At 40.2% G+C, this 19,923-nt stretch overlaps 3 protein-coding genes across 8 annotated transcripts in view; 1 reads left to right on the top strand and 2 right to left on the bottom strand.

The window, feature by feature from the left end:
* The window catches only part of ate1 (arginyltransferase 1), a 50,985-nt gene extending 42,553 nt beyond the window's left edge, over window positions 1-8,432 (bottom strand). For all 4 annotated transcript variants that reach the window (XM_022743981.1, XM_022743984.1, XM_022743983.1 and 1 more), the window contains exons 1-5: window positions 8,281-8,432; window positions 4,399-4,462; window positions 4,190-4,252; window positions 3,888-3,991; window positions 3,374-3,610 (exon numbers count right to left, since the gene is read on the bottom strand). In XM_022743981.1, coding sequence (XP_022599702.1) covers window positions 3,374-3,610; window positions 3,888-3,991; window positions 4,190-4,252; window positions 4,399-4,462; window positions 8,281-8,380 — 568 coding nt within the window. In that variant the 5' untranslated portion in view covers window positions 8,381-8,432. The remainder of the gene's footprint in view (window positions 1-3,373; window positions 3,611-3,887; window positions 3,992-4,189; window positions 4,253-4,398; window positions 4,463-8,280) is intronic.
* A 426-nt stretch (window positions 8,433-8,858) lies between these two features.
* On the bottom strand, window positions 8,859-15,757 carry LOC111220592 (delta-1-pyrroline-5-carboxylate synthase-like). 3 transcript variants are annotated; one of them, XM_022743718.1, is made up of 17 exons: window positions 15,606-15,757; window positions 14,930-15,079; window positions 14,653-14,804; window positions 14,324-14,473; window positions 14,120-14,224; window positions 13,869-14,027; window positions 13,373-13,463; window positions 12,667-12,791; window positions 12,426-12,570; window positions 12,260-12,333; window positions 11,715-11,814; window positions 11,075-11,295; window positions 10,816-10,953; window positions 10,538-10,733; window positions 10,218-10,339; window positions 9,741-10,023; window positions 8,859-9,593 (listed from the first exon to the last, which is right to left on the bottom strand). In XM_022743718.1, exons 2-17 carry the CDS (start codon window positions 15,024-15,026, stop codon window positions 9,412-9,414), a joined length of 2,340 nt encoding a protein of 779 aa, XP_022599439.1. In that variant the 5' UTR covers window positions 15,027-15,079; window positions 15,606-15,757; the 3' UTR covers window positions 8,859-9,411. The 3 variants fall into 3 exon arrangements, with proteins under 3 accessions (XP_022599439.1, XP_022599438.1, XP_022599440.1); XM_022743717.1 differs by having other exon boundaries at window positions 14,930-15,047; XM_022743719.1 differs by having other exon boundaries at window positions 13,875-14,027; window positions 14,930-15,047.
* A 740-nt stretch (window positions 15,758-16,497) lies between these two features.
* Window positions 16,498-19,716, top strand: LOC111220794 (tripartite motif-containing protein 14-like). The gene is made up of 5 exons (XM_022744014.1): window positions 16,498-16,536; window positions 16,656-17,147; window positions 17,271-17,366; window positions 17,474-17,707; window positions 18,123-19,716. Exons 1-5 carry the CDS (start codon window positions 16,498-16,500, stop codon window positions 18,711-18,713), a joined length of 1,452 nt encoding a protein of 483 aa, XP_022599735.1. The 3' UTR covers window positions 18,714-19,716.
* The last annotated feature ends 207 nt before the right edge of the window (window positions 19,717-19,923 follow it).

The raw sequence follows: 19,923 nt of genomic DNA, 5'->3' as shown, positions 1-19,923 counted from the left end.
ACACAGCAAGGTCAAGAGTAACTAGAGTCTGGACTGTGTTCATCACACTGACTCAACCACAAACACATCAACCTTATCCACGATCACTCCGTCCACGTGCCTCTCTCTCCCTATAATTAAACACTCACTATACACACACACACACACACACACACACACACACACACACACACACACACACACACACACACACACACACACACACACACACACACACACACACACCCTCTCTCTCTCTCTGTCAAGCTCTCACACGCAGACACAGGTACTTCTGAGGACAGCGTATGCAGCCATGGTTAAGATAAAGTGTGACAGATCAGTTCCTGTGGAAGACAGATGCTCCCGCTCCAGCAGTTAGCACTTCATAAAAGCTATGACACTCTCCCTCCCCGCTTCCCCAGGCACAAATATGACTCTCACAATCAGAGTAAACTGGCTAGAATTGTGACATACTGCTTTCTCACATGTAAACACGTAGAGCCACAAAACTAATTTACTGTGGGAGGAGGATATCTGTTATCTGTGAGCAGCCACTAAAATACTAACATGGGTGGATGCAATGTCATTTTATGGGGTAACTGTATGTTATACCACCACTCTGTCAACTCTGCCTACTTAAAAAACACACTGCACTGCTTCCTACAAAGCCACAAATTTGGGTCATCAGCCAACATGCTGCCACTCTAACCAATACCACAATGTGCACCAGCACACTGATCAACACTATTCTTTGCTCGACTTGCTTAAACCCTAACCCTGGTAAATTATTTCACTTTGGAAAAAAATCATCTTAAAATAAATATTTAGTTCATCTGTTAATGTTACAAAATGAGTCCCTTCAGGGCAATTAAAATAGTTTAATCTTTCATTTCAGTATTGACTAGTTCCCCAGACTTAAGCTTCTTTACTGCTACACTGTCTTCTGAATTGATAAAGGACTTATTTTCAAGACAGAACACAAATAAATCCACGAATGTTTCACTTTTGATTCCCACAAAAACAGACCCCAACACAGCTTTCAAAAAAAAAAAAAAAACACCTTCCATATGTCCCTCTGTACCTGTTTACCTCTGGCTTTATGTGCGATATATGGCAGATGGGGAGCCATGCTTTCTCAAGCGAGAGCTGGAACCTGCCCAAAGCCATAAAGTGCTTCAGTCATAAAGCTACAGGAGAGATATGTCCAGGTGTTTTCTGTTGGAGGTGAATAAGGGGGGTGTGGAGAACCGCTGGCTCAACATAGTAAATCCTCTTTGCTTCCTCTTTGCTAGCCTCCTAAAACAGCTTGTTATTTCTGACAGTCTGAGCAGGAGGAGCGTGGTGCTGCTGACACAGGTGTAAGAGCAGGAGGATACTGGCACTGCTGAAAATTCTCTGTATGTTTATGTCTGCATCTTGATTGACTCATGCCAGTACCAAGCTTCCTGCTCCAATATACAGTACGTCATTGTCTTTTGACTGATGAGTGTTCTCATTAGATGTTTGAGAGGAAAAGAAAGTGGGTGAAAAGTGGTGAAGGAAACAAGAACATTTGTTAGGAGTGCTGCTTCCTGTGTCTAATGGGGAGTTTATTATCTCTTCACTACGAGTGTTATTAATTCATTACTGTGAGTTGGCTGTGAGGATATCCTGTACTGGAGAGTAAAAAGGAGAACATGACAGATAAGCCCAAACCAGACACACTCCTGAAAACATCGAGGACACTGCAGCCTCATTCACCAGGCCGCTGCACAGTGGAGTCTATTACAAGGTGAACAGTGACACCCTCTGGCAAACAATGGTGCTTTTGCTATTGTAGAAAACCACAGTGACGGTTTTACAATTGATTGCCATCAATTGTCATTAAAGCTACAGTCACTATGTCTTAAGTCATCCTTAATGTACTTTCAACAAACCCAAAATGAATAATAAAAAAAGGAAAACAGCAAACAAGTTTTTTGGTAGGTGCAGCAGAACCACAGCATGATGCTACCTTGCTCTTAGGAGACACAATAAGTACTGAGTAGACAACACTGTGTGGAATCAGGATGGGACAAGTCTTAAGAGTAAATGTAGGATATTTTATTGTGGCTATTCAACCTGCCTCTTTAAGGAGGTATTTGAACATTTTGGTATTGCTACATAGCCAGCATTAGCATTAATAGCTGTTTACTCACCAGTCTTGCCAAGAGTTTCAGCCTTTGTTGTGTTTACAAGACAAGAAGTTATAAAACGTCCCTCCAAGAAGTGCTACTTCTTCAGGGCAGCCTCGACACTACAGTGAATCGGTATCAAAAAGTGACGAGACAGTCCGACTGGGCCAGGGCTAGGTGGTTAGATGCTAAATTCAGTACAAGAAAAGAAGTGATAGAAATAGAAGCAGTTGTTTTTCACAGCTGGACACAGCTCCTGACAAGTGAAGGAATTAAGTTTGAGGCTGAACACCCAACATTTCTTCTAGACTGGTAAGTAAACAGCTGTTAATGGTAATGTTGGCTATGTAGCAATAGCAAATCTTACAAATAGCTTCTTTAAAGCAAATAACCAACCTTCATTCACAGTCCTGTGTAAAGTCCTGGCTGGCTAGTTGAATAGTGACTATTCAGTTCTGGGATTAACCTGTTAATAAATAGCACTTTAATTTGCTCGATATCATCATCCCCAACAAAATACTTATATTAAATGCACTAATTGATCTCGATGATTGGCGTGAATAAAACTGCACTAACTTTAAAAGTTCCACCTGTTCCTACCAAGATGGTATTATAACATCTTGGTGTTACAAGAGAGTTAATGAGATAAATACATGCAGTAATTAATGCATTCAGCATAACACAAGATCTTAAGAAACCTACGATATCCTGTTCCTGAGTGATTAATGACACTAATAATAATTAGCATTATACAAACTGTCATTGAGCCACCACTCCATTACTCAGTCAGCCATTACGTTCTTTTAGCCTCTTCTCTCTGCTCTAATAACTCATTAACTGACTGATACATGCAGCTGCTGTAATATCACATTCACACTAAGGCGGCATGAACCAGCATATATTTAGCATTATGCTGCTGTATACAAGTTAAAGGATTCATATGGTCCCTGCAACTAAAGATTATTTTCACCATCAATTAATCTGCCATTTATTTACTTGATAAATCAATTAATTGTTTTGTGTATAAAATATAAGTAAATCTTGAAAACTGCATGCTATGATTTCCCACTGCCCAAGCATTTTTGCTTGCAAAAAATTATGTAGTGATAATGCAAGTGATGATCAAAATAGTTGCAGATTCATTTTTTTTAGATCCACAAATCATTGCAGCTCTAACTTCATGGTCTATGTTCTTTATATTGGGAAAAAAAAGCCATTTGAAAGGGAACTAGATTTCTTACCTGGTTTTGGAGGTGTGGCTGTCGTTCTTCCATCCGGAACAGATACAGGATCGTTTCTTGGCATTTCTGAGCCTGTGGGCACAGCGTCAGCTACCTCCTTCTGAACTCCTGTGATAGCGGGACACTCTGCTACTTCCTTTTGAATGTCTGTCACTACAGGACACTTCACTTCTGCGTGAGAGACTTTACTCGGTTCCCGTGGACCTGCTTCTTCACACACAGAGTCCATTGGCTCCCCTACAAGGCAAAAAATCAGTATCATTTACACCAGATACTGTGTTCTACAGAGCCACAGTACAAACCCTGTTGTGAGTTTGTGCCCAACTCCAAATGTATTTTCAACCATGAATTCTGATACATTTGCAGTCCAACAGTGCAACAGTGTTGACTGCTGACAGCTGAGTGACTGCTGTTTTATCCATTTTTTTATGGATCTACAATGCCAATACGGAGAAAATGATCAGACAATACACGGATATTAATAACTATTATATGAAAATAAAAATACTCTCACCATCATCCTGTCCTGTTGGTAATTCCCCTTTGGAAATGAATTTGCTCATCTTCTTCAGGATTTTCTTGTGGGATTTGGAAGGCTGAAATTTCACTGCATGACACCTTGACAGAGAGCACAAGGTAAATGTTTGGTTAGAACAACATACATTTACATATATTTCTGCTGTTACAAAAATATTTAACTATTAGTTAACTATTAGTTGACTATTAGTCAATCTGCCATGGGCCATCTTCATGTGTTCCATGTTATTCTGCTCTTGTCAGTTGTGAAGGAAATTCTGATGAGCGAAATTTCATTACCTGATGGTGTACTGTGGACAGCATGTCTTGTTCATTATGGGCTTATAGACATATTTCCCACTTCTGAAAACGAGAACAGTCTTAACTGCAAAATACATTATCAATGATTTGAAATATTCAATATGATGTTTCTATATAAATGACAAAATTCAAAAAGGTGCTTATGTAACTGTGCAGGGACTAGGTGAAACCAGGAGACAGCTACTCACCTCCTCCATCCTCGATCTATGAGGTCTTGGTAGTCTTGTACTGTCATGGTGTGAGACCACATCCCTGTAGAAAACAAAACCAACATCACTGCTTTAAAACATTTAAATGATTTCTTACAATACTATACTTTGCTTTGTCCACTTAAAACCAGAGAACACTTTTTTTTTTTTGTTGCACTTTTCATGACAAAATAAGGCTGAAATAGGAAGGATGTATATAATTAATGCGTAGTTGTCAGCAAGCTACTTGACAGTCCGGTGGAAAGTCCATATTTTTGTTGCAGTTTAAATCACAGTTTCCCCCAAAGTGCATTCCCACAGTGCTTTAAGGGCCCCATGTAAACAAATTTATTATTTGTAGCCAGAGCAGCTTGGATCCTTCTTCCCAGAACTGAGGTCTGAGCTCCCTGTGTCAACTCTTGACCTTTTCTTCTGCAACTATATACACAGATTGCTCATGCGCACACACCAGAAACTTTATGGTGAGACCACTATCAGTTTACATCTAAAACAACCGAGGGAACTGGCTGTATACCAGTTCACACAACACACACTTAGTTTGCAACTGAGTATAATGTTCCATGTCCCAGGAGAATGCTGCTTAGCCAGAGTCCACAGAGACAATGGGACAACACTGTGTGAGCCAACAGAGCGACACTACAACACTGAAACAGTGAATGACTGGAGCCAGCTCTAAGGCCTACACACACAGCAGCGAGACTGCAGGTTTTCTTTAATGACAATGGCAGAAACACTCCGTGAGAGGTATTATCATTACTGGACCACCAATCAAGGGGCTTTTAATTAACAATGTGTATTAGGTAAAACACCTTTTTTACACATCTTATAGATCAGATAAACATATCATAACATGTCTGTTCATCAAAGTATGTCAAAATCTTTTGTCTGTTGTACACTGTGGTGCAGCTACACATACTGCTGCATAAACAACATTATTATTATTTGCATCCAGGTTTGTTTGACAAAAAGAAAAACTGAATAAATTGCATAAAAATTTTTTTTAAAAATCACAACGGACCAAAGGCTTTGTGAAACTTTCATTCTTTTATACAAATCTTGACAATATATGTTGCCAATAATTAAATAAAAATATTATATGGATGATTGTGACTTTTAAGGGTTGAACCACATTAACACTGTTAAACTTACTGAAGAGAAAATCCTACAAACTTTCAAGAGAAGGTAAATTTGGGGAAAAACACAGCAAGCCCAAAGAAATAAGACAAAAACTGGCAGAAAGTCAGAAGTTTAAAAAGGTAAAAGTTCAACTGAATCAAGCCCTATGAGCTTGATGTGAGTGCAACAGCTGCCGTGATCGTGACACAACTGGAGCGCCTGATCTATTCTCCAGCCTCCACTGAGCCATGACACACACAGCAGCACAGAGGAGGGCAGATGTTGTGCTCTGTAGTGTGTGGAGTCACATTTGCATCTCATGTAACAACACTGTTGATAAGATCACTGCTCTCGAGGAAAACATTATCTTACTGAGCACCTGCTTGGAAAAGTCTACATTACAACATAAAACACTGTGCTCATATATCGGTCGATCTATAGACTGTTTCGACACCTCTTCCCAGGAAAATAAAAGCATTTCAGTGAGAATAAAACTTGAGAAATTATAGTGGAAGAAAACTGCATGTTTGCCACAGCTTGATTGTTTAAGCTGCAACATTACTTCAGAAGCCAGTGGCCTGAAATAACAGATTCAACTCTATAGTTGCAAGTCTAGTGCACTTTCTTTTACCCTGTATCCACAAAGGGAACCTCTAAACTTTTAACATCCATAGGGACCATCTATAAGAGTTACACAGAGAGTTCAGTCTTTCCTATTCTCCAGAACCTGCCATGCCCACATGATGTAACATCATTACCACTCTTAGATTAGACAACAGCATCGTCTGCAGGCTCTGAGCCCAATCGCTCATTGACTTCACCAGGAACTGCCTGAAGTCTAATTATAGTCAACCTGTCTCGCACCTGCTCAGCTCAACTGAATGACACTATTCTTTCCTGCACAGAAAATCCCTTCCCATCTTCTTACACAGCTTTTTTATAGCTCTGTATCAAAGTCAAACTTCTAAAAGTGCAGTTAACATAACGCAGGTTTTTCTGAACACGCAGTACAACCTTTTCACTTCAGTGCCCTTTGAGCTCTGCTAAACCGTCCACCCCAACTTTCAATAGATCGCTTATAAACCTTGATAGCAGGTGATTCTGTGGTCTGTGTCAACCTTTTGTGAAATCCTGGCAATGCAGGATTTTTGCAGGCTATTGAAACTATACCCTGAATTAACCTGATACACCAAATTTGGCAATATACCCATCTTCTCTTACTTTTCATTAAGTATACTACTATACAACAGGCAGTGGGTGGAAAGGCTCCTTTATGGAACGGAGCTACCCAAGACACAATACTCACAAATACAGCCTTAGAGCTTTCAATGTGTGTTACTAGCTCCCCACTGACTGAAAAATGATAAACAAGCTTTTTTTATCATATTAATTTATATGGTTGTGCAAGTCTGGCATTTATTTTAAAATTTCCTGACAAACAGATATGTAAACAAACAATTTTGTTGTTTGGACTTCATTTAGGATCAAGCAGCGGTATCCTATACTATGTTATTGACAATGTGAGAAGTATAAGTGAATATGAACAGAAATGTATTTCTATTAAATGCTTTGTCTATTGGCCGTTTTTGTATTCTTGTTCACTTGGAAGGGAACCTTGACCAACTCACAACTGGATCAGGGAGAGAGGATTTCCATTACCGCTGCACAGACTGTTTTCTCATCTGCCTACGTTCAACCAGGAGTAGAAATCAATCGAATTAAATACAGAATGTGGGTCATTAAATGTATCACCATTTTATCTCTGATGATGCTGCCATAGTAACAAGGCTGCACAGTCTGTTGAGATTGCTAACGGTACATGTCGTAAACATACTGTCTTCTGTTTCAGCATGTTGGTATCACTGTCTCATATTCCGTCTCATGTTTATGCTGTAACAGCACTCCACTCGGTTTATTATGTAATCCACACTGTCTGCTACACCTACAAAACTTAGTCAACTCAAAAAAGTATGAATAACTATTGTAGTTAATGCGCAATTCACTTCAATTATATAATGCGACCTAAAAGCGTTTAGCTTTGAGTAACATTAAATAAAACCCCGGTGCTCTTACCATCAGCTATAAACTATATACACCAAAATATTATTGTGACAGTTAAAGACACGTTTGCGCTTTCTTCATTTCCGCATTTCATCTGATACTTAAAGGCCTCTATATCAGTGTCACAGAACGGGCAGGCCAAATGAGAGAAAGGCAGCCGCACTTTCGCGTGTGAGGGCAACAGTCGTGTTTTCCTGTCCTGCACTGCTTATACACTGTTCGTTAGCTGGCTAGATGCTAATAGAGATGTTAACAAGTCTGCTGCTAATCTGCTAATGTTACAGCATTAGCCTTGAGTTACTCATTATTTCCAAATTTAATAGCCATTCAACAACAACGGCTCAATCTCGCTAATTTTATTCTTCGACAGTCTTGTTTTGTTTCAGTGTGAAACAGTTGTGCTGAAAGACGCTAATGGCTAGACACTCAGCTACGTCAATAACCTGAACATCATCCAAGTAACGTTGCGTGTACGCTAACTAATCTGTTACTCACTGTGTACTGTCTTCCGGAGTCAGTACATCAGCTATAGCTTAGTCAAATTTACATTTGGATTACAGTTAGCAAGCACTCTAATCAAAACCGGTCACTAGCCCAGCAAGTAGACGGAGCTAGGTCCTTAGCATCCGCTAGTTCTGCTATACCATCTAGCTGTGTTTCTTCAATAATTCATTAGACACTTACCATGAGAAAAATTTCCCTTTTCATTTTTACAGTAACCACAGCGGTAACCATCATCGCCGCCGAAATATTCTACTATAGTGTAAGACTTGTTTCCTGCCATCTTTAGTATCGAAACAGATGACAGCTGAGTTTGCCCGGTGTCCGGGCAAGTACTGCTGGACGTTAAACTCCGCCCACACCTAGGACGTCACCAGTGCTGCCTTGATGGCGTGTAGGAAATTCCAAAGTACTGAACATCAGACCTCTTATATCTAAACAGCTTTGAGTTGTACACGTTGGTTTAATCAGAAATGAACCACTGTATTGTTTACATGTCTAAAATGAGCGGTTTATGTTTTCTTGGCAAATAATAGGTGCAAGGGTGGCAACTATTTGAGAGTAGAACCAAGTCTGAAAAGAGTAATCTGTTAAGCAATTGAAGGTTAGCATTACTGTGTATTTAAAAACTTACCTCAATTAAAATGTGCAATAACTAAAATCAGGCTATAAACTAAATGCATTTGTAAACCATGGACTTTATGATGATTTTTCAATATTTATGTTTGTGACAGATACAAAACACAAAATCAAGAGTAAAGAACTGTACACTGTATTTATTCAATCATCTGTGCAAAAAGGACAGCAAGATAAAACTGAACCAAAATCCCACCCCAAAACACTTACAGTAAATTACAAAAACACCAATGGAGAGTTTGTATGTAGAAAAATAAGTTAGAAAATCACAGCTGGACCAATGATTTATTTTTCTGCCATTATAAAAAATGACATTACAGATGAAAGAGTTTCACCTGTCACACTGTCACACATACATAACGGAATTAATTTCCTTTTTTCTTTTTACCATAATATATATGTATATTGTGTAAGAAGCAGTCAGGAGATTGGTATTCATCTTTAAAAACAAAAAACAGATTCTGAGGTTTATGCACAGGTTCACAAAACCAGGAACTTGTTTGTCCAGTAAAAATAGCCTCAATTCAGCATGCAAGCTTCCTGCACCACCATGAGGGATTTATACAGGTGATGATGCAGCAGCTGAAAAGATGAAGTGCTACTGGCAGACAAGCCTTTAAATAAACTGGGCAGACAACACTTATCTTGACTCCTGGTGATGGCTCTTTGGTTGAGCACCTAACTAAAACTCCCCTGGGGTATAGGGATGTTTTCATGAAGGTATTTCATACTGCCTTGCTCAGAGAAGTCAGCCACAGTGTGCCCTTCCCCTCGAAGAATCCATTTGGTGGTCAGAAGCCCCTCCAAACCCACTGGACCTCTGGCATGTATGCGCGCCGTACTGATACCAACTTCAGCGCCTGTAAAATAAGTACTGTAAAATTAACTCTTCTGCCCCATTTTCAAGACAGTGGTCAGTCAGATCAGTTTACAATAGGATGTATATTATATTCTCTTTTTTTTCAGATAGTAATGAGAAGTAAAACCATGCCTGATACTGTACATACCTAGGCCAAAGCGGTAACCATCAGCAAAGCGAGAACTGGAGTTCCAGAATACACAGGCACTGTCCACCTGCTGCAGAAACTGTTCAGCAGTTTCTTCGTTTTCTGTAACAATGACATCCGTGTGGGAGCTGCCATATTTGTGGATGTGGTCCACAGCATCCTGCATGCTGTCTACCACCTCAATGCAGCACTCCAGGTCCCCATACTCTGTCCTCAGAGACTTCACCTCGGATGGGCTGAAAGTTAAATAGGATGCAAACCGGGGCCCTGCATGAATCTTCACCTGAGAGAAATCAAAAATAAACAGAGAATACTTTATTGACATGAGATAACCGCCAAACCATTTCTCCAGAAAGTTTGTCTCAGTTTCTGGAGCACAAACCTTCATCAAAGTATATAAAATATTTTACCATATACTGTAATTCTATGTGTAATATTTGTGCCCAAAGTTAAGGAGTGTTTCTGAATGTTTCTTACGTGTTCTATTCTCAGCATATCAATGATCTGGTCAAATATAGGAGTTCGCAGTAAGTCTTTGTGGATAAGGAGGGTCTCCATGGCATTACAGGCCGCAGGGTAGTCACATTTGGAGTCTTTAACTAAAATAAAACATAAGTTAGGATATTTATTCAGAAGTTCTGGGTTACCCCAACAAGCTCATAATAAAAAATGAATAAACTCTTACAACTACTAGAAGTACTTCTACAACCTGTAAAACACTCTGACCAAATTATAGCAGAAATACAAAATATCAAAATTTTCTCCAACATTCACAGCTACACACAGGAAACACATACCAACATCAATAGCCTTGTCTATGCTGGCATCGTTGTCTACATAGATGTGACAAACGCCCTCGCTGTGGCCCAGTACGGGAATACCCTTTGCTGCCCTTTGGATTTCCCGGACCAGCTCGGATGAGCCCCTTGGAATGATGAGGTCGATCAACTTATCTAGTCTGCAAAGATCCTCAACTTCTTCTCGTGTGCTCACCTACATGTCAAGGTACATTTTAGGATATTACAGAATTTCTGAGTTTATGTTAATAATGATGTGAAAATGTGTTTAGATTTACCAGTTGAATGGCATCTGTCACTCCATGAATGGAAAGTGCTTCCTGGGTTAGTTGATGTAAAATTTTATTAGTGTGAGCAGCTTCTTTACCCCCCTTCAGTAGCAAAGCATTTCCACTGGCGATAGCCAGAGCTGACACCTGAAACACAAAATAAAATACGAGAATGAGTGTTTAACTTTTAATGACAAAGTCATTAATTCTCGCAAACCAGCAGCTAATGTTGATTAAGTCTACAGGCTGAGCACTGGGCTTCACTGACCTGCGGGAGACAATCAGGACGTGACTCAAAAATGACCAGCAAGACACCGATGGGGACAGTGATCTGTTCCAGCTCCAGGTTGTTGGCCACCCTGGTCCTCCTCAGCACCCGTCCCACACTATCTCTGGAGGACACAGCAAGCTGACGGAGGCCAATGGCGAGGCTGTTTAGCTTAGCAGTTGACAGACTCAGGCGGTCGATCAGAGCCTGGGAGAAACGACCTATGAGGAGAGATACATGAAAGATATGAGTAAATACTGACAATGCATTACTCCATAGATCTATGCAGAGTAAGTCTTTCTGCTTTCAGCAAACAGAGAAACTGTAAAGCAGGAGTAAGAACTTTGCTCATCCACATGAAGAGCAGTCTCCTTACACACAATGCCATGCAGCCCTACAACACAAGGCACACAATGACTCCTGCAAAACTTACAAGTACTATCCATTCATAAGCATCTTACTACCAACATGGCTGATGGACACCAGAGCTAGTGGCAAATGTCAACCAATGCTGACAACCAGATGATCAAAGCCTCCTCCTTATGTCAGTTTCCCCTGCTACAGATGAGTGGCAGGGCTTGACGTTTAAGTCAGGCAGCTGTGGATTAAGGTGATGAGTGTCTCTACTCTGTGACTGTACCTGATGCTGTTGCTAACTCCATGTCTCTCTTGTTGGCACTGAGAATCTCTTCTTTCTTCTCTGTGAGCAGCTCAGAAAGGCAGCAGATGATCTCTCCTCTCTGGAAAAAAAAATAAACACACCTAAATGTTATTAACACATACCAGACTTACAGAGTAATTAAAGCCGCTACCAGAAGAACGTAAAACTAAATGAAATTGGCAACCCCCTGCATCTCGTTGTGAAAATGATTTTTTACTTTTTTCCTGTTTTTAATCTTGGCATTTAATTAATTTAGGAATGACATGAGGTCAATATACTGTAATTATGGGATTTGACCTAAAGATCGCCTTAATGAAAACATGTTTGATTAAACTGCAAGTGCTATTTCACTGTGTCAGTGAGAGAAGATATAAAACGATATTGATTTGACATTGGAGATGATTCTGCTGCAATCAAGCCTAAAACAATTTGGACCTCTTGATAAAATAGTCTTCATATACTATACAGTATTTCAAAACGTCTCTTCAGTTAGCCCCACCACATCGAGGGAGCAAGAAACTCACCTGTTCAGGGAGCAGGGAGGCCAAAGCCCTGCCTGCATGCCGGGCCATCTCTGTCTGCTGCTCCACAGTTGGACCTAGTGGTGTCAAAAACACGTGCATCAAATATAAAAAAAACACACACACACAAGTGAGTAAAATATTCTTTCCAGATGGTTTTACTCATTACCTGCAGGTTTCACTTCTGAGAAGAAGGTGCCAACTTTCTTCCCTTCCACAATGTCTGTGATGACGTGGCCTGTGACTTTAGGATCTGTGCCATTGGCAATGACAACAGACGTCCCACCCTGTAGTGCCCAAAGTGCTGCTTTGACCTGATTCAGACAAAATCCTTGAGTATAACTTTTTCATCATTAAACCAACTCAGTCCTGTTTACACTGTGAGATCAAATACTTTTTGTCATGCTGACCTTGGCTTCCATGCCGCCAATGCCAACTCTGGACTTAGTGCCGTACGTGATTGACTGCTGGTCTCCAGGATAGAATATATCAATAAGCTTGGCATCATCTGTTCCCGGGGGACTGTCGAATAAGCCTGTTGGACAGAATTGTTTTCCTTTTTAAATCCTTTATAGAACTGAAGCAGTCACACTGATATTGATATCTTTTCATCAAGAGAAACCGGACCAGACAGTATGTACACTAGAAAGTTTACTATTTACATATGACTCAAAGACATAAGATAATGAATAAAAGCAAAGCAGAGATGGCTTAATATGGAAGGTGAAAGAGAATCAGAGGCCTTTGTGAACTAGTGTTGAAATTTATTTAACTTGTGTCAATTATATACTGTCTCTGTAAAATTTATTGTTTAAAATCACTAAACATTTGTTGGTTACTCCCTCAAAAACAGATTTGAAGTTTTTTTCTGTCTGACATATTTATATATTTTGAAAGGGGTTTTGGTTCAGTGTTTTGGTACTCAATATAATAATTTACCAATAACATAATTTGTTATAAATTATGTTGAATGTGTTAAGAAATCAGAGTGAAATGAATTATTTATTTAATCCTTAGATGTAGCCCCTTTGAAAACATTTAATAGCACATACAGTGAACTAAAATTAATGCTTACATGCAAATTAACATACAACAAATGAATGGTTTTATCTGTACCTTGAACATCAGACAGGGCAATAAGGAGGTCCGCTTTCATTTCAACAGCAAGTCGTGCAGCCAAGCTGTCATTATCCTTGATACTTATTACCTGAAATACAAACAGAAAATTCATTAAGCCAAATGGAAAGTCATTGTAGCTCACAGTATACTGTAGAATAACATCTTGTCAGTTGCTACCATGCAACAAAAGCCTGATAGTCCCATTCAGGTGTAAAACAAACAACATATGTTCACCTCTTTCCAAAAGGAGATAACACAGGTAGCTCTTTGCACGATATAATGGCAGAAAATAAGAAAACCACCTTTTGAATTAGCAGAGAACATTTAAAGCAACCACAAAAATTAAACCATATGTCCAAGAAGTAAATGTCAGTGAGGGTGGAAATGTAAGTGAAAAGAAACATATGTCTTTTGTGTATGCATGCTTTAAGCAAGCCACCACAACTCTGGACAACATTTAGCATTCCCAGTGTGCCCATCACACAGTACCCACATTTACCCCCTGTAGGTCACTGTTGGGAACAGGGGGTGGAACAACAGCATCATTGGTGTTGATGATAGGAACTATGTTCATCCGTAGCAGTTCATGAAGTGTGCTGTTCAGATTGCGGCGCTTCTGCTCATCATGAAAATCCAGATTGGTGACCAGAATCTAAAGAAGGAGACCGAAATGCAAGAAAATGTAAAGATGCTTCAGTCATTCTCTTTCAGCATTGTATTCTGTGATAAAAGTCTAGTATATACTTGTGCAGTGCAGATGCTGTACTGGGTGAACATAGCTTCATACAACGCCATCAGACCGCTCTGTCCAGCAGCTGCACAGGCTCTTGCCTCCAAAACTGGAATTGACTGAAAAACCGAGAAATTTCACTAAGGTTAAAATACAAGGTTATGAACAAAATCTAACAAATGTTTATGTACTATTTGGGGTTAAATGCTATTATTCACCATGTCTTTGAGTTGGTTTTGTCCAGAATGCAAGGCTTGTCTGACACTCTGAGACAGCAGGATCTCATGTCTCAGTCTCTGCTTCCCAAATGCCACAGCACCACTGGTGACAATCATCATCTCCCTGCCTTGATTCTGTAGCATGGCCACCTGATAGGACAGACAAGGACAACACCATTCAAGTTCCTCTTTAATGGCCAAGATCACTCATCAGGGATGTCCACTTTATAATGTGTGGTGTTCTCACATATGTTCGCACGTAAAAAAAACAACTATCATCAACAAAAGTTCATCTCTTGTCTGCATCAACAATATTAATGTGGTTTTACCTGCTCTACTATTGAGGCCAGTCGCCCCAGTGCCAGGCCGCACTCATCTCCACGTGTCACCACAGCACTCCCCAGCTTCACTACAATGCGTTTGGCCTGCTTTAACTCACTGCGGTGGGCAAAAGACTTCCCATGGGGACGTGGGAGTGAGACTGAAGAGAAAAACACAGTAACATTTTATTACTCATCAGCATGCAACATTGTATCATACATAGCAAAGAGAAAGAGATGGTGAGAACAATGTCCACTTCAGGTAAGAAGTTGGCTGATTACTCACATTTAGCTTGGGAAAAAGCTCTGATGGAAACTCGACTGCAATTTGACTGCCAGTTTCTGGATGGCAGGCGAGAGCACAAGGCCAGCCTGGCAAACATGGCACTGATGCTTGAGGACAGCTGTGATGAACACACAAACCAGTGCCAGGTTACTGTAAGGGTGCAATAACCTCATCTGTAATATGCAGCCTTAAGGATTGATAGACAGTGTGTAAGGGTGGCTATCTACATCAAGGCTTAAAGTATTAAGAAGATAAAATACCATAACAAAACCAATAAAGATTATTATTAATTTGAGCATTATTTAGTAACTGGAAATCTATGCATCATGATGTTCAGCACTGTGTTGGTACTTGAACTTGGCATACTGACCTAGTGAAGATGACAATATTTGTACTAGATAGTTTATAAACATTTGCTAAAAACATTAGCTAAATAGCCAGGGGCTAGGCGCTATTCACACCAAAAACCTCCAACATATGTGAAGTGACTGAAGTTAGAAAGTTAGTTAATATGGCTAACAGAATGGAGCTATATGTTTAGTGTTACTGCTGTTGTTCAGTGATACTTGGGGCTAGCTAACGTTAGCTAGCATTAGCAATGACCGGCTATCTCACTGCCTAGCGGTTATCTCTGGCAAAATGGACGGAAGAATATTTATACAAAAGGACTACTTACCAGACAATACGGAAATATACAAACACCAACCACAACTACACTTGTGAGTGCACTGCAGAGGACACGTAGTCAGCAGGACTGGCGTTACTTTGCTGCCACATCCACAGCCCACGTTGGTTGAGTACAGCGTTAATTGAGCTATTCACGAAGGACGTCTACGTAGGATATGTTCACGTAGGAAGAGACTGACTAAAGCAGATCAACTGTTACATACGTAGAAATAGTTCTTTTGATGGGCGGACACTTTGCGTAGCTATGGGAAGTACAAGCACAGGAACAAGAGAGTAAATGCATCTTTATTGTGATGTGTGGGATGAATGTTTTATAGTGATAATATGGATTCATTTTCACCTTAAACACAACGACTCAAAAACATCACCTGTAAAAATTTAATTATCCGAATTCATCAAATAAAACACAATGTCACATATTTGTTTATGAAAAATAACAGTGTGTTCATGACAAATTGTAAAGCTGACCATATAACAATATAACAGCTCTAATTAACGCTGGATATTAGTGTAGGCACATTCCATAAATTTTAATTCGTTTTCTGACTTAATAACTCGTCAAGCTGACATGCAAGTATTTGCTGATGAAGATGCTTGAGATGCTGTTGAAAGCTTCTGAAAAAGCGACTTTCGTTTATTATTTCAAACCACAGTTCAAGGATCAAAGTTCATACTAAAATGGATTCCTTTGTTTCTTTTTTTTAATGAAACTACATCTAGAACAAAAAACTGGTCATTTATTTCACCTAATCCAGTTTGTTGGAAATGTGCCATCCGATTGTGTGGTCTCCTGAAAGTCAATGGTGTGAAACAGCTACTGGAAGCTATCAACTCTTCTTTAGTAATCTGACACTGAGGCCTTTGAAACATTCATGAGCAGGATGGCTGGGAGCACAGAGCACACTGTGCTGCCATACCAGGTGCAAGCAGAGCTATGGGGACCATTGAGGAAAGTTGGAAGTGTCCTGTTTGCCAGGATTTCTTCACAGATCCAGTGACGCTCTCATGTGGACATGACTTCTGTCTCACCTGTATCCAGGCTGTCTGGGAAACAGATGGGCCTAATGAAGGTCCTTTCTTTTGTCCAGAGTGTCAGATATTCCTCCCCTCTGACCTCACTCTGGAGATAAACACCAGGCTTCAGACCAAAGTAAAGGACTTCACCACTAACAGGCCATCAACAGCACAGCTACAGACAACAGCTCCAAGCAGGGCAACCAAATCATCTTCAACCATCCATTGTGACCACTGCATAGAGACGCCAGCAGTGGCCATAAAGACCTGTCTGACCTGTGATGCCTCGCTGTGCCAGGCTCATGCCCTGCTGCACGAGCAGAGGTCTGCTCTGAGGGAGCACACAGTTGTGGAGGTGACAGGAGATCCGCTGTCTCTGAAGTGCAGGGAGCATCGTGATGAGCTCAAGCTCTTCTGTATGGAGGAAAGGGTCCCTGTGTGTTGTTTGTGTGTCCTGGTTGGCATCCACAAGAACCACAAAGCATCTCAACTCCATGATGCCTGCGTACACTTCAAGGTGAATATTAGTACTGTTTTGTCATTGGCTAGTGTGTTTTATTTCCTTAAGTGTGATGACTATTTCTTTATTTTTCTGTCAGGGTATTCATTTTCTATAGGCCTGTTGTATTTCTGTCTTTAGGGCATGTTAGAGACCACTATGGACCAACTGCTGAAGAGGAGAAGCGAAGCAGAACTTGCCATCAAGGACTTGGAGTCACTGTATACACAAACAGTGGTACAATCAATATGAAAGCCGCCTTTTTTAATCACTTTTTTTTTAAAATCATTAACATAATCCCCTCTTGTATGTATTCAAACAATGTTTATTTTTTTATTTCCTAGAAGTCTGCTGCAGATTTCAGAGAGAGAATCTCAGACAAGTACAGCAGAATCCGCGTCGTGCTGGATGGTGATGAGCGCCTGATGATGCAGATTATAGATGAAGAGGAGACATACATGACAGAGTGGTTAGAAGCCCAGAGGGGCATCATGGAGGCCCAGATCAAACAGATAGATAGCCTCAGAGCCTCCAGCAAATCACTCCTACAGGACACAAATGATCTGAGATTCCTGCAGGTAGGTACCTCTTGTTATGACAGTGTGTCATTGTGATAATGTGACATGTGAATGTGTAGCACAAATGCAGATTATATATTTTCCGTGACTGCAGCTGTACATGACCTTTTTATTTTCAACAGCAAATCACAGCACAGAATCTTTGGTGAGTATATAATTTCTCTTTTTCCATCCTAGCTGCTTTCTTTTTGGCCCTCTAATGGTATTCAGTTTTTATTGCAGTGAACCTTTGGATTTAGCACCTATCCGGGAAGTAGACAGGGTTCTGTGTGATCCTGAGAAACTGAGAACCGTAGAGAAGCTGGTGGACGACCTTTCGGTGGCTCTGTCCCAACACTTTCCACGAATGTGGTCATGTTAGTAAAGTACCAAATATTTACCAATATAAAATCAACCCCCGCTACGTCCGTAGTAGTGTACCAATTGTAGATTTATATTTGCAGATCTAAGTTCTCCTGCTCTGGACTCCAAGACAGCCCATCCGAAACTGGAAATATCCCAAGACAGGAAGCAAGTATACTGGAGAAGACAACCTGTCAGTGAGGATCTGAGCCCTCAACCATATGACTCCCAGTGCAGTGTCCTGGCTCAGGAGAGTTTTACTACTGGCCAGCACTACTGGGAGGTCATTGTTCAGGAGAAACCCTACTGGCTGATAGGTATGACTACTGGGCCAGCTGATAAAAAAGATGGATCAAGTCAGAGTTCCTCCAGCCTGGGTATGACCAACACATCCTGGTGCATCTACCATGGAGATGGGCAGTACCTGGCATGTCATGATACCCAGGAGAAGCGACTGTCAGTGGGAAAGAGAGTCAGAAAGCTGGGTATACTGACCAATCTCCAGAAGGGGGAGCTGTCATTCTACGATGCTGATGCTATCACCTTGCTTCACTCTTTCTGTGTGCAGTGCACAGAGCCTCTCTACCCCATGCTAAACCCATGCATTGATGTGAAGGGACTGAACAGGCAGCCTCTTACCTTGTTTTGCATTAAGGATCCCTAGGAGTGGCATGTAAACAGAGATGGAGATATAGAGTGATCTTGGAGGACAACCTTAAATGATACACTGATCAAACTCTATATTTTATTTCCATTTTTGGTTAGATTAAATCAAACGATGGAAATATCATACATGCTTAAAATCATGTGTTTGTGTAAAAAATTAAGCTGTTAAGTAATAAAATTATAGCTGAGGAGTTTTGGTGTTTTAGTCTTCTCTATAGTCATATAGTCATCCCTATAATACCTTTCCATTGTTTGCAGTTGTCATGTAACAGTAAATATTTTATCAAGTGTTATCAGGTGCAAACAGCACTTTTGTTCTGCAGTAAAGTCTAGCTTCTCGTTCAGCAGCTTAGCAGTTCTCATGTTCGACCTGATGTAGCCTAGTTCAGGAAGAAAATTACCCCTGGGTAAACTACTGGCTTGTTCTTTGTACAACTGTCCCCTCAAGAACATGTAAGCCTTCATTCTCACATGTCAGTGGCCTTAGAGAGCTGCTGCCCTGCAGCAAACAGTAGTCAGTGAGGCCAAATAACATGAACACTGTATGTGTATAGAGGACATAAGACTTAAATCTCTTTTTATGATTATTAATCTTACAGTATGGTTTTCTCTTTGTACATGAATGTTTTAAAACTTTTTGAAAATAGTAGAATGAAAACTCTTATCCACCTATTTGCTTCTTTTCTCTAAGTTCTTTGACTCACTGTTTATTTTGGGGCTCATCCACAGAACTTTGCATTACATAATAAGCTTTTAAACAGTGGTGATGAAATGTAACCTTGTTTTGATCTTGTTCATGAAAACTAGAATGACACAGGAACCCAATATCATACATTTTATCTGTATTTCTGATTTTTAGGATATTCCAGCACTATGAGTCTCATCTTGATCAGGGGTGTACCTAATAGTTCTGCCACCCTTGGGCCTGGTGAAGACATACAGTAAAGACATGAAGGCACAGAACAGCAAGAATATCCCGTCAGAACACTGATGCATCTGACCCCATTTCAACAAGGAATGATGAATTGAGAGACCACTGATTAATATACTGTCTGATAAATAAGAAAATATGACACCTTTCTTCTTAAAGGGCCCGCAGCAATAATGTTTTAAAATTTATTGTGTCTTTTCCTTTACCACATGCACATCACTTATAATATGAGGTTTGGAAAAAACCTTTGGCTGGAATAAAAGTTTCAGGGCGAAGA

This window comes from Seriola dumerili, unplaced genomic scaffold, assembly GCF_002260705.1.
Source record: "Seriola dumerili isolate Sdu_G_001 unplaced genomic scaffold, Sdu_1.0 BDQW01000073.1, whole genome shotgun sequence".
NCBI lineage: Eukaryota > Metazoa > Chordata > Actinopteri > Carangiformes > Carangidae > Seriola > Seriola dumerili.
The sequence above is the reverse complement of the archived record's forward strand: the minus strand, read 5'-3'. Positions and strand labels throughout refer to the sequence as shown.